Source organism: Solanum verrucosum, unplaced genomic scaffold (genome assembly GCF_900185275.1).
Source record: "Solanum verrucosum unplaced genomic scaffold, falcon-dt-bn FXZP01000034.1, whole genome shotgun sequence".
Lineage (NCBI taxonomy): Eukaryota > Viridiplantae > Streptophyta > Magnoliopsida > Solanales > Solanaceae > Solanum > Solanum verrucosum.
Genome location: NW_026019959.1, coordinates 134,460 through 151,602, shown reverse-complemented (window position 1 = coordinate 151,602; position 17,143 = coordinate 134,460). Strand labels below are relative to the sequence as shown.

Sequence of the window (17,143 nt, the reverse complement as noted above, 5' to 3'; positions counted from 1 at the left end):
CAATATGCATCCCACCACAATGGATGACACAGCATTACCAAAAAAAAAAAAAAAAGGCACATTGCTGAAGTTGGAAAATAACTCATCTGGATGATCAAGTACTGAATCTCTATTTTCCTGGTTTTCACATCTTGTGCATAACTGGAGTTCATCTGTAACATAAAGACATAAGGTGGTCTCTGTACAGAATCTGGTTAGCAGGATACAAGGAATACTAGACTAAAGAACACCTACAAGTTAATATACTTGAGGTGTTTCAAACCTTGCAAATGCTGCTTAAGAAAAAAAAAACAAGGTTGTCCTAAACAAGGTGCTACTAATTAATCACAAACTGAGATTCCTTCGAGTAGCTTCCATTTTCAACAAGAGATCTTTGATGTTATTTTCCATTCTCATCTTCATATTGAAGTAGTCCTGATAAGCTCTTTCTAAAGACTGCAGCTCTTGCAACTTTTGTTTCCGCATATCCTCAGCTTCAGCCAATCGCAACTTTGTGATTCGAGTTACATATTCTTCTTCAATTCTCTCACTCTTAGTTACACCAATGCGTTTCAGAGCATCAGCCTCTCTCCTAGCTTCATCCGCTCGCGCTTGGAACATTTTAGCTTCTGCCTGCTTGATTCTAACAATGCTCTCTAGTTCATCAAATACTGGTCCCTTTTCCATACTTGGCTGAAAACTCAAGTTCATTGCCTGCTTTTCATTCCGGAGGCTATCAAAACTTGAAGGCAAACCTGTAGGCTTTTCCACTTGAGGAGCCTTCTCAGAACTAACTGATTTTAGCCACATTGCTCCCTGGCTGGGCCGAGCAATACCATTGTTCCCTTCATGGTTCTTTGTTGACAACTCCTTTCCTTGAATAATTGGAGCATTGTCAGATTTGACTGAATCAGGCTCTGCATTCACAAGTTAAAATGAAGTGAACATCCATGTCGAATTGAGCATTAACATTAGGACTTGGGACTGACAGAACTCAACAGACCCAAGGGTGTCCATGGTTAAGAGAGGAAACAAGTGAAACAAGCCATACCAGTAATTTCAGCATTTTTCATCGCAAGAAATGAGACGATCGCAATTTCTATTCCTTAGTAAGTAAAGACATGGGTACATTTCCGGACATGGTATTCCATTTAATCAGATTCTATAAAATTAGGATTAAAGTTCCACATAAACCAGAAGTTTCAACTTACATCGAACAAGTTTGTAAGTTGTAACTGACAAGTTCCACGGCATAACATATAACCTCATTTGAATTTTGCAATCTCCAACTTATGACCTCAACTCAACTACAAAGGTGTACATTATAATCCTTATTTTCCAATTAGCAACGAGGAATGCGTAAATGGAGCTCATTACAAGGGTTTGGTTCAATTTACCTCTTTTTTTTCCTCTTCTGGGGTGCCAGGGGACTTAATCGTGTGAGGCCAAGAGAGATGGTCAAGCAGGATAAGACAGAAGATGATTAAGGGAGGAAGGAGGTGGGTTAAAGATAGGAAAGAAAAAGAGGGGGATTAGAGGGCTTAGAAGGCAGTCTGACACAATCATATTCTTCTTTCAATACATTTTATCCATTTCTTTTGTTTTGGCCCACTGATTGTTCAGAAAATTATGGAAATCCTTTCTGCCTCTAATGAATGTACAAAAATAGCATCTCACAACTCCAGATCAATTGCCACTTTGACACTAAAGTTCATTATGCCCGCCAGGCATCAATACCAATAGGGCATGTCGGATTTCAGACAAATGGGACAGTAAATAAGCCACCATGTACTGGTCACAACTCACAAGTATGTGGTTCCCATGCATATCAATATCAAGGGCTCCAAACAAAAACTTGCAAGTTTACCAATTTATATCCTATCATGGGAAGATATGTAGTACTTGAAACATAATATAAGCTTTAAGACTTCAACAACAAAGTTACCAGCTGAGAATCCATCATCAACTCAATATCAACAATACAACATAAGAAAAAGATAATTTGTTAAGTAAAGAAGGAATATCAACAAAACCTGATAGACTGTCAAGAGCTCACCTGTCAGGAAGAAATGCATCATTTGACTTTGAACTTCTTGAAGGTCAGCCTTAATTGCCAATTTTGACAGCATATAATTAGCAATGTCATGCAAGCGTTTCCCTCTGATGTCCTCGCTGGCACAAAAAATTCTTTTCACATATTCAAGCTCCTTGGAAAATGCTTCTGCCGTCCATTCCTTTGCAAAGTTTTGGAAAACCTCTTTTACAAAGCCGAACATTTCAGATGGATGGTTACAGGCAACGCAATGAAATTGCATCTCTACACAACCCTTTGCACCAGAAGCACTACGTCCATTCCTGATGTAAGATTCACGTAGCCCACAATCAGCGTGACACCAATGCAGACATACATCACATCCAACCCAGCTACACGTATTAGATGCCATGTCAAACTTGGAACACACAAGACACATGCAAGCACTGCAGAAACCATTCTTCTGTGAGCATACTTTGCACTCACATTCATCCACCGGCAACGGAGATCGACAAGTGAGATTTCTACATCTTAAATTCAGAAATATGTCCGCCAAGTCAGATGTAGAAACATCATAACTTGGCCGAAGAAATTCTTGGAGACCAGTTTTCAGAGCCACCAACAACTCTAGTTGACTCCTGTGGGATTTCAGTAGTGTATCCAAAGTGATGTCAGACCTCTTCTGCAGTGCCTTTTGCAGAGTACTAAGCTGCCAATGTTTGCCAGGATTTGTGATGATGTCGCAGAGTGCCTCTTTCACACAAAGCAACTGTTGCCCAGAGATCTCATTAAACCTCCTGGCAGTCACATGTATTGGTTCAGAAACCATGATTGTGATTACTGATTCGATGAAGTCAGGCCCAACAGGCAGTTGGAGCTCTTTGCCATCAGAACCACCGAACCTATAAAAGCTACTATCTTTTGCTTTAGTTAATTGTTTCTTATCTTTATTGTATTCTGACCCAGTTTCATGAGACCCAACACTCTGTGTAGGAGATCTAGCTCCATTTGGATGACGAGATGCTTTACCAGTACTTAGTTGCCTGTCCAGCCCTGCAGGTAATCTAGAGCTTTCCTCTGCAGCTCTGAGATGTTTTGCTACAGCTTGACCACTAGAATTTCCTTGAGATGCTTGAGACTGCTGATACAGACCAGTTCCATTTGATAACATGCCTTGACAATTTGGGATGTCATTATTCTTCTGCTCATTTGAAGCGAGAGCTTGCCAATCGACACCTTGAAAGAGGGGGCGACTTTTAACAGATTGCTCATAATCAACTGAATTATGTGTCATTGAGCAGCTAGGATTATGAGTGAAGTGTTGTGACCCTGAAAAGGACATAGACATGGTAAAGCCATCAGAATTTGTGCGAAATGAGCTGGCAAAGGATTGGAAACTCCTTCCTTGACTAGGAGAACCAGGAGGTTGGACTTCATTCTGTGCACCAATAGGCAACAGGACATTTGGCAAGCTAAGAGAAAGCTCAAGTGGTTCCAGACCAAACTTTTCATCTTTGGTCATGCAATTACTAAATTTGTCTGCTTTCTCAGCTTTTTTGACAGGACCAGACAAGAACAACTCAAGGCCCCTCGTACTTGGTCCTTCCATATCAGAGTTTCCACAAGGAACAATGCCTCTTGGCTCGTTATCCATCATCAAATCATCTGCAGGAGGGGCAGTGATATTATCAGGCGAAACAGCGAGACGTTTTCCCTTGTCCTTGACAATTAGTGATACATCTTCATGTGCAACAGAAGAAACAGAGTCTGGTGGTCCACCTTCCCCAACAAGCTCCCTATTTAATTCATGGATCTCAATACAATTTATCTTAGATTTAGCATCTCTGTTTTTCTCCTCCCCTTGTTCCCTCTTTTTAGGTGGTAACTTCTCAGCATCTACATTCTTTTCTTCTTCCCTAGAACCATTGCTTTTCCTAGTGGACCCATTCTTTTCACCAACATGATCTATCAGAGTCTCAGTTCCATTTCCCATTCCACTGTGCCCCATTGAAGTGCCGTGATCAGACAAACCATCACCGTCCTTGAAAATGTCTTGGACATTATCTGACTGTGTTTCTTCCGACTGCTCAGCAGTAATACTTACTTTACTGAGCTCAACCTTCTGGTCATACAAAGAATTAACCCCATCATCTTGTCTCTTACTATCAACTTGACGCTCACTCTCATGCTCTATCTGTGAGCGGTTCACCTCACCAGAAGCTTCATCTTCAGCAGCAGGCTCAGTGGCAGAAGATGGATGATCAGGCTCCAGTTCCCCCTCTTCCATTTCACTGCTATGTCCACCATTCTCCATTGGCAAGCCTTCACTTTTCTTAACTTCAACACTCCTTGATTGCTCACTACCAGAGTCCTTTGACCAAGCAGGTGATTTTGCATCTCGCCATCCTGGGGGTGACTTTACCTTGTCAATATCTTCTGATTCTACTCTACTTCCTCTTGCTGAATCCCCACCGCTCCTCGCACCTTCATCACTATCTTTCACGCCACCAAACCTGCGCCATGAAGACACACTCCCCTCTCGCCTGGACCTATCCCTCTCTGATCTGAACCCCTTTGGGACTTCCCTCCTTGGTCCAGAAAAACTCTCTGACCTATGAATCCTTTCAGCACCATATCCACCCCTTGGAGAAGAGCTTAGAACCCCTTTATCATTACTATGACTGTATCGATTGTAACTCTTCCGCCTATCATAGTTGTCCACATCATAATCTGATCTCTTCTTTATCGGTCTCAGACTCTCACGGTCATCCTCAAACCTATCATATCTAGACGACGAAGAAGATAATCCCTTTCTCCCACTCTCAGACTTGTAATAAAAGCTCCTGTTGGAAGATGAACGATGCAAACTCGGATCTTCCTCCCTTCTAGCCCAATCTTTCAACACACCTTTCTCCCCACATGATTCAAGATCATCACTAGACCTCAATCTCTTCATTGTCAGCTCACAAAGCCAATTTCCTACAAGTCAAAAAGGTTTCATTCAACTTCAATCAAAACCAGAATTCATTCATCTCTTCTAAATGCATCAAACCAAACATACAAAAACCCTTCAAAACCTGATTTTACCAAGGGTACAAAAGCAACAGCAAACAAAAGGAACAAATCTTCAGTAAAAATTTTAAAAAAAAACTCAAGCTTAAACAACCCAACCAAAAAACTTTCATCTTCAGGAAAAAAAAAACTCTTTATCACCATCATCAAACACAGATCTCCAACAGAACTATACTAATTCCACAAACAAAAAAAAGATCACAAAGTAAAGAAACCTAAATCACAACAAACCCACAAACTATATAAAAACCCAATCTTTTACAATTCACACCAAGAACCCAAATTGGGGTTTTTCAAGATTACAACTTTATACATCAACACAGCTCAGATTCAAAACCCCATTTGAGAAGATGTTCATATTACCACAATAGTCCACCGGAACAGCTCCAAAATGTCAGCCGGCGAAGATTTTCCGAAGAGAAAAATGAACCCTTTTCTTCAAAGATTTAGACCATTTTGGGAGTTTTCTCTTCCACACCTAGAAAGAGAGAGAAATTTGCTATTAGTCAACGGAGTTTTAACTGCTAGCTTACTTGGGTAGGTCTATGTATGCTTTCTTTTATGGTGGGGTGTGAATTGTGTTAAAGGAAAGAGAAGGAGACTTGAATACGCAAAGTGCGTAGAACGCATCGGTCAAGGGGATATATTAAAAAGGTACAAAGTTTGTACAATCCACCCTTGTATTTGAGGTAATTGTCACATTCATCACCCTATACAATGTTGTTTGTCTAAAATATACCTTCTTTCTTTTTTATTTTGTTTTTAACGACTAACGGAGTTAGAGATAGTTAACATTTTCGAGTTCGTTAGGTTAACATTTCTGAGTTCATTAGATTTTTCTTTTATGGTTATGACTTGCACGTGGAAGAGCGAGAAGTGACACGACACAAAGATTTTTTCTAGTCATTAAAGGATGTTGTTTTAACGTTTACTGCAACTCAGTTGAAACTTGAGATGATTAATGTGAAAGTAATTTAATAGTTTGTATGCACACGTGTGTTTTCTTCTAAGGGAACAACGTAAATGTAGCATATAGTACTAATATATAATCTCATTTAAGCAATATACTTGTACTATTTTGCTTGTCTAAAATTATCTTTTTTTTTTGTTGTTTTAATAACGACTAATGAAGTTAGGGACAATTAAATTTTTTTGAATTCGTTTGGTTTTTTGTTGTGGTTGTGACTTGTGCATCTAATTGGAACAATGAGAAGTGAGACAAAGATTCCTTTTGATTCATTAAAGGATGACATTTTGTTATTAATTTGTATTAAAAAATATTTAGAATAATAACTTTGAAGAACTTGGTAAAAAACAACAAAGTTTAAAGAATATTTTTCAAAATCAGAAAGACCCTGAAAAGAAAAATCTCAAGGAAGAAAACTGAGCTTATTGAATTCATAGTATTTCCTTAAGGAAATTATTTCCCTCAAGTACTCGAGGCTAATGGAATATATCTTTCCAAGATAAAATGATCTTACTCACCGGTGTATCGGGTACCTAAAATCACGGTGTCAGCGAACCACTCAATGACAATAAATTTGTGGAAAAGAAGAAATTCTGAAGTTCAAAAAATTGGTTGTTGAAAAATAAGAGGAAACCCTTTATTTATAGACAACAAAGGGTAGTCTGAACAAGTATTTATCGTGCCTTATCAGAAATGTCACAATCCTTTGGAAAAGTCAAAACTCGTAACCTTTCGTAAAAGTCGCAACCTTACAGAAAAGTCGCAACTTTTCAACAATGTCATAATTCTTGAGAAAAGCAACTCTTCAGAAAAGTCTTAAGTTTTCATAAAAGTCACAACTCTTTATAAAAGCCATAACTCTTCATTTTACGTTCATACCTTTTAAAACTAACAATTTTAACATTTATGGAAGCTTAGTTGAGATTACTAATAATTTCTCCTTTAAAACAATATAATAATTCTTATGAACCAAGGAGGTTGTCCCACAAATTTTCCCGTATGACTACATTGTGAATGTTGGACATCGTCATGTGGTAGTTGAATACTTTTTAACGACATGTGAAATCTTATGACCAATTCCCTACTGATTTGGTTCACTCTCATCATGTCACTTCCTTAGAATTTGCGTAATAAATATCATAATACACCGAATGACAGGTCATCGAAACAGCTGTACGAAGGGCTGAAAATTGATTATAGGTCCCGAAAAGTTTGAAAATGGGTTGTATACATGTGGTATACATCGGAATACGTGAAAACAGATCAATAACTTTATTTTCGCCTTGATTATATTTATTGCGAAAATAAATAGCATTGATCATTTTAATTTCATTAATAATGGGGATTCGAACTATCACAATGAAAATCGATTTATTAAAATAAAGAGATTTTAGAACACTTCAATATTATAGTCCATAACGTAGAGGTGTATTCAATTTTATCAAATCACTAATAAAAATATCACAATGGTACTTTTTAAATAAACTAAATGTATATGGTTGTAAATGTAATAACATGAGGGACTAAAAGTGTAAAATATATAAGTTGAGTGCTATAAATAAAATATTGGACGAATTGAAACAAGAGTGGTGCATTGCGCGTACGGCGCATGTTAAAATAATGAAGCATAGTCAACTATGTTTGAAAGTTAAAGTGCACCACTCTTAACTTTCCACCTCACCCTCTAAACTACACTTTGAATTAAACCTGTCTTTATTTTAAAATTAATAAAATTATTCGATATTCAGTATTCATATTGGAGCTCGACTATTTTGAATTTGTGCTAAGTAGAGTTTATTTGGGGGGAAACGCTCCATATCAAAGATTTTTCTATGCCCAAAACTCAAATCTGAAACATCTGACTAAAAAAGAAGTAGTTTTATCACTACATCATATCATTTAGTGATTTACGTTTTCTATTTTATTTCATTTCATTTATCTTTTTGTTTATCTTACTTTCTCAATTCGTTATTAGTTGGCTTATCAATGATTTTTTTAAAAAAAATCGGTTAAATTAATTGAAACAAATTATTAAGTTCTTTTTACTAGAATTTAAGATTTTTTTATTAATTTATAATTGTAATTGAAAAATAGCCGGAAGCTAACAAATAATTAAAACCCAATGTTTTGATACCGAAATTAATTATGTTTAATATTTCTCCTTTTTTTCTAAAAAAAAAAAAAAAAAACTTGTTGATTTTAAGTACACATTTAACCATTTCAGACTTGTCAGCAATTTAACGGGATAAATAAAGTATAAATTATGCCCAATTGACAAAATTGGTGAAACATATTTTCTCATTTTTTTCAAGTGTGTTTCCTATTGTACAAATCACCCATATGGTCTTAATATTTTTACAGGGTATAGTATATATTTAAAAGTAAGCTATAGTTTTAAAAAAATAAAATATATATATATAGTACCAATTTTTGTTTTACTTGTCAATACTCAAATACCTCATTTATTTCCACAGAAACTAAAATGTTTCAGTGAGAATAAACGGCTAAAGACGATTGGAGATATCTTTTTGGCACATACTGAAAAAAGAGACTTTAATAAGTTTAAGGATTAATAGTGTGAAAATATTATAAACAATTAAACATGTAGGTTCTACTTGTTTAAAATTAAAAAAATTGGTCCAACTTGGTGAATTTGACAGAGGTGGGGCTTCGTGGGTTCGGATGAACTTACTAATTTTTTGGTAAACTTTATATTCGTAATAGAAAATTAAATAAATATTTATTTAATTTTCTAATACAAATAAAAGGTCTACGGAAAATTAGTGACTTGTAAACCCCCTAACAAAATTGATTGACAGCTCAATGATAACAAAATTGATTGACAGCTCAATGATAAAAAAGGGACGGGTGAAAATGTCTTTCAAACCTTTCTCTCTTTTTTTCCCTCTAAAGGAAGCGTGTTTTGCAATATTTTTCTCTATTATCCTAAAATTTAATACTCCTATTTCCAGCTCCGCTTTTAGAACTCCAAACTCCTATTTCCAGCTCCGCTTCAGTTGGTAGGTGGTCCAATCAGATAAATCAGAGCATATGACTTTTTGACTTTTAATTTTCTTTTTTAAAATTTTATTTTTTATTCTTGAATTTTCTTATTTTAATAAACCATTCAACCCCAGATTTCCAGCACAGCGTTCAAGGTAGACTTTGAATAAAATTGATTTCTTTCCGTTCAATGGCAATACAAAAACTAATTTTGTTTATTTACGATTTTCGATAAATAGTCGACTCAAGAATAATTATTTTTCAAAACAAGTTGGAGAAACTTAAAATTATTTTTCAAAACAAGTTTGAGAGACTTAGAATTATTTTTCAAAACAAGTTTGAAACTTCAATATATTTGAACGTCATGTGAAATATTCGTCTTTCATTTGGGTTTCAAGTGAAATATTAATTTCACTCAATAAATCTTGACTTTCAATTTTATCAATCACTCTTGTAACAACCTTTCAAATCCAGGGAGGGATCACATCCAAGAGGTGTGATGTAAATAGCTTACTAGTGATGCGTCTACATCTCGAACCCTAACCTGTAGCTTAGAGGGAGACAACTTTATCATTGCTCTGAGGCTCCCTTTCAAACTTTACTATGCATACACTCTTTGCCCTCATTGTGTCAGCTGTAGCTAGTAGGGGAAAACTTTAACTTCTAAACCAAGAGAAATTGCAATATCCAGAATACATGTATCATGAGCAAATATTTGAAATCAGAATGAGGAAATAATTAGCAAGGTGTTATCTTACTAATAAAATTACATAATCAAAACATTAAATTTCTTCACTATTTCTTTGGTCAGTTTTTTTTTTCTAACACAAAGGTCAATGAAAAAGCTTCTAGAGCACCAGAGTTCTGTTGCTAGAGTAAAATGGTGGGAAGTAGTTTCTCAGATTGGGATCAACAATAACATCTCTCCATATTCAGTTAGTCATCCTTGCGCGTCTTACGCCTGAAAAGCATATGAAAGAGTGACAATAACCATTGCCAAATGACAATCAGCCAGTTTCTTGACTTTGGTTTAGGCTCTGGTCTTGGTCCAAATAGTCCCTTGTAAAGTTCCTTTTGTTTTTTATAGACGGCCTTCTCGTGTTCTGCAATCAAATTCAATTGCCTTGTAATGGCTTTATCTTGTGGGGCAAGCTTACGTGCTTTAAGGAAGTCCTCGCGAGCTGCATCAGTCTGACCAAGTATAGACCTAGCCTTTCCACGCCTAAACAACGCTTTTACATTGTTCTCTTCTTCTGCTAGGACCTAATGATCATCAGCGAATCAAGCTCAACATTACTAACTTGAACACTAGTAATTTTTTTCTCCGAACAATGAGTTTAAGAGCACTGAAAGAAGATAAAGCAAATAAATTTCATAATTCAGTCACCCAGCAACTGGCATGGATGCACTTGGTCCTGAAAAAAATTGGACAACTGTATCCTCAACGGTAAAAATAATGCCAGAACAAATAATTAGGTCATAGCAAACTAACGGGGCAAGGTCTTTAGCAAGAATTATAAACTTATAGACCTCTCTTCTACTAGGGAAAGTAAGGCCATGCAGATTACTTTTTCCCGAGAATCCATGAGGTAACAAAAAGATAGTAAGCCACAGAAAGAGAAAAAAATAAGGACAAAAATTATCTACAAAAATGGGAGAAAGCAATAGGTATCTAAACTTTGAAGAACTGTATGCTTACAATGCTACATTGTGCAATGGCTTCATCATATCGCTGGAGCTTCAGCAGGCAGGCTGCCATGTTCAGATGGCAGGGATTCTTTACAGCTAAAGCCATGTCCCGGAACTTACCAAACAGCTGAAACATGAAGTCATCTCCCATATATGCAATGGCCTAAGGAACACAAATAGAATACATGTACTATGAGGATACATGAAACTTATATGGGTAGTAGAAAATATGACCTAATCAATTATAAGCAGTGGTGAGACCATTTCATACTGTTGCATAGCCTCCTCCAGTTTCTCTTCCTTAAATAAAGCATTTCCATCCATCTTTCTTCTATCTGCTGTCCCAATTCTCTCCTCTACTGTCATGTCTCCTTGTGTTTTTCCCTAAATATATTGCTTAGAAAATTATGAGTACCAGCACCTTTAGTAAGTACAAACCAGAAATTAGTTATGAAACAAATAACTCACTTCTCCTGTCTCATCGAAGCCAATCAACTCAACCTCATACAATACATCAGCTGTAGGTGGGACATTAGGGAAAGAGAAGCTTCCTTCTTTTCCATAGGCTAGTTCCCAGCCAACATGAAATAAAGCACGCTCACCGGATTTCATGTTGTTAACGCCAATAGCTAGGCCAGTCATTTCTTTTTTCTCTGCAAGAATACAACAAAACAATACATCTTATTTTGTATTACCTAATTGTAAATAGCTAATAAATATTAAGCGCTAAAACTGATTTTATAAATTAGCAGTTATGTGTTTGGATAGAAATGTTGAAACTAATCATAAAGTTGATGTGTATGACAAAAAGATGCTGAAAATCGAATTGCAACTAATGGTATGCCCTTATCTTTTTTCCTTCCGGTGATTGTAAATGGTAAGCTAGAAGTTCATTGGAGAAAGATGAGATTTAGGAACAGACAAATAGAGGAATGCACTTATTCACTATACTATGGGGATACTCCAAATTACAATTATATGAGAAACTATATAACTAGAATTTGGAATTATGTGGCCTGCCTTGACTTATATTTTCATGATGAGGGGCTTTCTTGTAGTGAAATTCAATTGTAGTCAGGTTAGAGATGAAGTTCTATACTCAGGCCCATACACAATGAATAGTGTGCCTCTGATTCTGAAAATGTGGACTCCTCATTTTGATTTTTAGCAGGAATTTCCCAGAACAATTCCTCTATGGGTTAGATTTCCTAACCTACTTCTGAATAGTTGGGGACCAATTACTTCGAGCAGAATTGCTAGTTGTTTGGTGGAGCCTATGTTTGCTGATGAATGCACTAAGAAACAGAGTAGGATTTCTTATCTTGAGTTCTTGTTGATATGGATGTCATTCAGGAGCTTCCATCAGAGATTGACATTATTGAACTCTCAAGCAAACTATTCTCCCAGAAGGCAGAATATGATTGAAAACCTGTGTTTTGTAGAAAATGTATTTTGGACATGTTTGTAGAGGAGACACTGGGAGGGGCAGTGCTCACCCTCCTAAAACTGATCAGGTCACTCAGAAGTAAGCAGTGCGTGATAAAGGTGCTCAGAGAGGTAAGAAACTGATTCAGCATTGGCAAAGCAAGTACCCTGCTCCAGCTGGTCAAGCAGAAACAATAAAGCTACCTCCACCTATGATGGATACAACTAGTGACACACCTATGATATCTACACAGACGGCTAAAGCACCTATGAGCAATAGCTCATTTGATCTTCTCTTAAGCTTTCTGAAGTGTATGGCACAACACCTAAACAGGGACAGGCTAGCGGTTCATCACCATCAATTGGAAGAATGGGCAGTATGTCTTACTCAGAGTTGATCTGGCAAAGCCCTGTATAAGCCCAGAATACTAGTGTGATGCAAGCTTTGTACAGGTTTAAACCACTGACTAGGGAGAAGGGAGGCACACTTTCGATTGGAAGCCTCCTAAGGGAGGAAGTCCAATTGTTGATTCATGAATTGACTTATCTGGAATGTGAGGGGGCTGAATAGGCCCTTTAAACAAGGGGAAATGGGGAATTATCTAAGGAAACACAAAATTTGTTTAGCTGGCTTGTCGGAGACAAAAGTCACAGAGAATAAGCTTATTTCTAGCTTGAATAGAGTTGCTAAGGGATGGAACTATGCTAACAACTATTCATATGCAGCAAATGGTAGAATTTGGGTATTGTGGAAACCAACTGATGTCTTTTTTTTGGTTTAAACTGATGTCTTTGCCATATCCTGGAGACCTGCAGTCAGTATATTCATTGCTATGTTACTGACACACACACAAACTTTCAAAGTGCAATAACAGTGGTTTATGGAAGTACATGTAGTGTGGAGAGGCAAACACCATGGACAGGTTTGTCCAAGAACCATGAGTGATTTCAAGACTTCCTACTGCTTGAGGATAGAATTGGAGGGTAACCTGTTGCAGATATTGAGACCAGAGATTTTCAGTAGCTTATAGACTCTTGCTCTAGCTGACATAAAATCACCTGGAAGATTTTTTATATGGACAAACAGATTCTTGAATGTACTTGCTAATGATGCCCATTTTATGCATATTGTAACTCACTGTTGGATCCAGAACACGCAGGGTAGCTATATGTTCCAAGTTTCCAACAAATTGAAACTATGTAAGGAAATCCTAAGCAACTGAAACATGATGGTTTGGAAAGTGTGGACAGAAGAGTGGAGGAATCTAGAAGGAAACTTAAAGGATATTCAAACTCTAATTACTATGAATGCTACTACTAAATTACTAGAAAGGGAAAGAGAAGCTCAAATAGAAATGACTAAATGGCTGACTATTCAGGAAAGAATTTTGAGACAGAACCCCAAAGAACATGGGAAATTAACTGGAGATGGCAACTATAAATATGTTTTCAACTGTATGAAGGCAAAGGCTAGCTCCAATACTATAGCTATGCTTAAGGATGACAATGGTAATATTTTGCAGAAGTAGACTGACATAGAGGAGGAGATGCTAAAATTTTCAGTTGTTGACAGACTTCCTAGTATTGATATGACTATCATGAAACAAGGGGCCAGGATCACTCAGCAACAACAAAGGGAAATGTGTCTGCAGTCACCAAAGATGAAGTGAAAATGCCCTATTTGCAATTGATGACAATAAAGCACCAGGTATAAAAAAAAATGGGTCAAACTAGAAGTGCTAATAAGCTGAAAGTACTTTGGGTGTTTATCAAATGCATAGAGAAGGCAAAAGGGTGCTTATAAGCCAGAAGCCAGTTTGACCAACTTATAAGCTTTACCCAAACACCCTCTAATTAAATTCAGAAATCCAATGGAACTTGGAAAAAAAACTTCCTCAAAACTCTATTGTAATTTCTTTAAAGTTACAAGCATTTAATGACACTTGCTTTGTTTCCACGAATGGAAAAACACACATACAGAAGCAAGCTATCACAAAACTTAATACTCTATAACAGTGGCGGAGCCAGAAATTTTAATAAGGGGGTTCAAAATCTGAGAAGTAAACACACGAACTAGTGGAAGGGGGTTCGACATTTATTATACATACCTAAAAAATAATTTTAACCATGTATAAATAGTAATATTTTTCGCCGAGGGGTTATATGCTGCCTCCGCCCCTGCTCTATAACCATCAAGTGCTAATTTACTATCGCAAAAACTGAGGATAAAATGATCAAAAGTGATATGCTGAATGTCCTGCAAAATGGTAAATTGGTTATATACCTTTTCCTATAACCAGCTCAAGAGGTTGTTGTTCACGCCATGTATCTTCAAACTTGTGCTGGGTGCTTTCAGCCCATGCCCTGTAATGCACTATAAAGATAATTCTAGTCATTTAGTGCACTTGAAAGGGAAGAAAGACAGACTCTACCTCACCGAAATTTGAATGATTTTACAAGAAGTACAACAAAGAAACTGCAAATTTAACTAGTGATTGCAGTGATAGACTGCAATGTATCTGTGTGGCATATAATGGATAATGTAGGTAGTAGTTTATTTTGGTTATTATTCTTTACTCTTGATGTAATTACTACTGAAATACGCTATTGGTGCATCTCTCTGTTTATAAAATGTTACCTTTATCAAAAAAAACAATGGTTAATGTTGGTCACCATTAAAAGTATAATGTTTAGCTGGGCCAAAGAAGCACCAACCCAAAGAAGAAAAACATATGCATGAGCTAATTGATTCAAAGAACCCACAAAGATTTAAAAAGAAAAAAGAAGAAGAAGCAGGCATTATATTTCCTAAACATGTATAAAAGATGAATGCAACAACTGACATTTGAAGAGCACTATTTAGGAAAACAAGATACATGTACTTTAACAGAGAAGATGTTCTCCAAACAATTAAATCAAATAGATATATCTGAACCAAGGTGACAAATAGAATCCTTCTCGATATAATAAGTGAGATTGTTAAAATTACAAAAACAATAACAATTTATCGAAACAGGGGCAGCTTAAAATAGATACTCCAACCAATCAAAATATAGTATGAGTTCAGTTTTTTCTGAAACCAGAAGATGGTATAGGGCAGGAAGGGGAAAAAACAACCAAACAACAACAATCTTAGCTTTGACTTACCGAAGCATGTTGCGTATTTTGATGGCTTCTGACCATGACCTTCTTTAATAATTTGCTTGGTTACTTTTTCATGGAGGACTTCCACTTCTGAATCAACTTTTGGCGGCCCAGCATCATCCTGTGGAAGTTCTCCACGAACAACTGAAGCGCCTTCAGTGATGATTTCATCAGTACCACCCTGGTCTGCATATAATTTAATTTCAGTAAGCAAACCTTCTTCAGAAACAAGTATGAAGAAGTAGTTTAAGACTTTAGGTCTAATTTCACCCAAAAGAATAGCCTTCACTTAGAATTGGTCAAAAATATGCGGAATTTCTTACTTTTCGTGGAGGATTAGATCCTGTAACGGGGGTCTGTGGCTGACTGATATTGCCCAACAGCCAACAAAGACCGTAATTACATAGATATGAATCTAGAACCTCAATTAGCAGATACATTAGAAACCTTTCTTGGAAGACTCAATTCATTAGATAAGCCTAGTACATAATCACTGATAGGATCATTCCTGAAATTATAAATAATTAATGGTCACTTTGAAGCAAGTTGATCCTAGAAGACTAACCTCATACTGAGACTGTCCCTACCACTACTCTTTGCAGTTAAACATTAACACAAAAAGAAAAGGCACATTTTCAATAAGGCGACCAACTTCTGCTGATAAGCAACCATCACTTTCAACCCTAAAATTAAATTCCTCCATAATCCATGATCCCAATCCTTAACTGCATGACATAGGGCTAGTCACTAGTTAAGTGCACTTGCAAAATAACAAAAAAAAAGCGCAGGAGGAACTAATGGTGACAACATAAATTACAATACTGATGGTGAAATCAGTTGATCTTCATAGAAAATTGCTTCCATTTGCATTGAAACATTCAAAAGGAGAAAAAAGTTCTCAAATATGGCAAAGTACTAGTAACTTCATCACTAACCAAATTTCCTCCAAGTTTTAAGAGATTTAAGATCATAGTCTAAGAAGTAGCTGGAAATTGCTCTCTCAAGAACAACATGAATGTCTCTAAAATACTAGAAAATTCTAGAACACGTAACTCTACAACTGAAGTCAACCCAGCATTACCATTTCAGTGAATCAAACTTTGAAATTTACTTCATATTCCAAAATCATATTAAACAACCATCATCCAATTAAAGGGGCAAAGGTGAATAATAACCAGGGGAAATTTTCAAAGACCAATCATACCATAAGATTAGCTATTCAAGGAATCAGAATTAGATCACAATCATCTGAATTAAGAGCTAATAATCCATAAATGATAGTATTATTTAGCTGAGTAGCAGAAGAAAGCCATAGGTTAACGCATTACCAACTGATGAATTCTGCAGCTGCTGCTCCTCTTCTACTTCAGCCATTATTCGAAATCTAGCTCAATTTTCTAAAACCCCAGAATAGCAGCAGAAACCCAAGTGCCCTTCACTTCAAATAACGATTGTATTATGAAAACTAAACTGGGACTCGAAAGAAACAAAAAAAATCAAATCTTTATCAAAACCCACAAAGAAAAAATCACAATTGAAGTAGTTTAGCTCAGAAATCCAACAATTTACAAGTATTAATCAACTAGGATTTCGCAAGAAGAGCGACAATAAGTAGAAGTATTACCAAGTACTAATCTTCTTGACAATTGGGAGTATTTCTCAGCGCATGTAGTGTCAAAATCCCAAGAAAATTGAGGTGGGTTTATCTGAAAATGGCTTTGAAATTATCGAAGAAGATTCGAGATCGATAGCGAAACGGCTTATATATTAGCACTATATGCCAGTGAAGGAGTTTGACCAAACAAAATTAAATCTCTCTTTATTTTCTTTAT

At 36.4% G+C, this 17,143-nt stretch overlaps 2 protein-coding genes across 3 annotated transcripts; both read right to left on the bottom strand.

Annotated features, from left to right (window-relative positions):
• Positions 1 to 91: 91 nt before the first annotated feature.
• On the bottom strand, positions 92 to 5,694 carry LOC125814885 (protein OBERON 4). Its single transcript, XM_049494338.1, has 3 exons — positions 5,447 to 5,694; positions 2,036 to 4,990; positions 92 to 896 (listed from the first exon to the last, which is right to left on the bottom strand). Exons 2-3 carry the CDS (start codon positions 4,965 to 4,967, stop codon positions 325 to 327), a joined length of 3,504 nt encoding a protein of 1,167 aa, XP_049350295.1. The 5' UTR covers positions 4,968 to 4,990; positions 5,447 to 5,694; the 3' UTR covers positions 92 to 324.
• A 4,004-nt stretch (positions 5,695 to 9,698) lies between these two features.
• Positions 9,699 to 17,121, bottom strand: LOC125814868 (peptidyl-prolyl cis-trans isomerase FKBP42). Of its 2 annotated transcripts, none has more exons than XM_049494319.1 (8): positions 16,936 to 17,121; positions 16,640 to 16,749; positions 15,315 to 15,497; positions 14,452 to 14,541; positions 11,211 to 11,395; positions 11,004 to 11,126; positions 10,753 to 10,905; positions 9,699 to 10,316 (listed from the first exon to the last, which is right to left on the bottom strand). In XM_049494319.1, the coding sequence occupies exons 2-8, from the start codon at positions 16,683 to 16,685 to the stop codon at positions 9,990 to 9,992; spliced, it is 1,107 nt and encodes a 368-aa protein (XP_049350276.1). In that variant the 5' UTR covers positions 16,686 to 16,749; positions 16,936 to 17,121; the 3' UTR covers positions 9,699 to 9,989. The 2 variants fall into 2 exon arrangements, with proteins under 2 accessions (XP_049350276.1, XP_049350275.1); XM_049494318.1 differs by having other exon boundaries at positions 16,640 to 16,744.
• Positions 17,122 to 17,143: the final 22 nt, after the last annotated feature.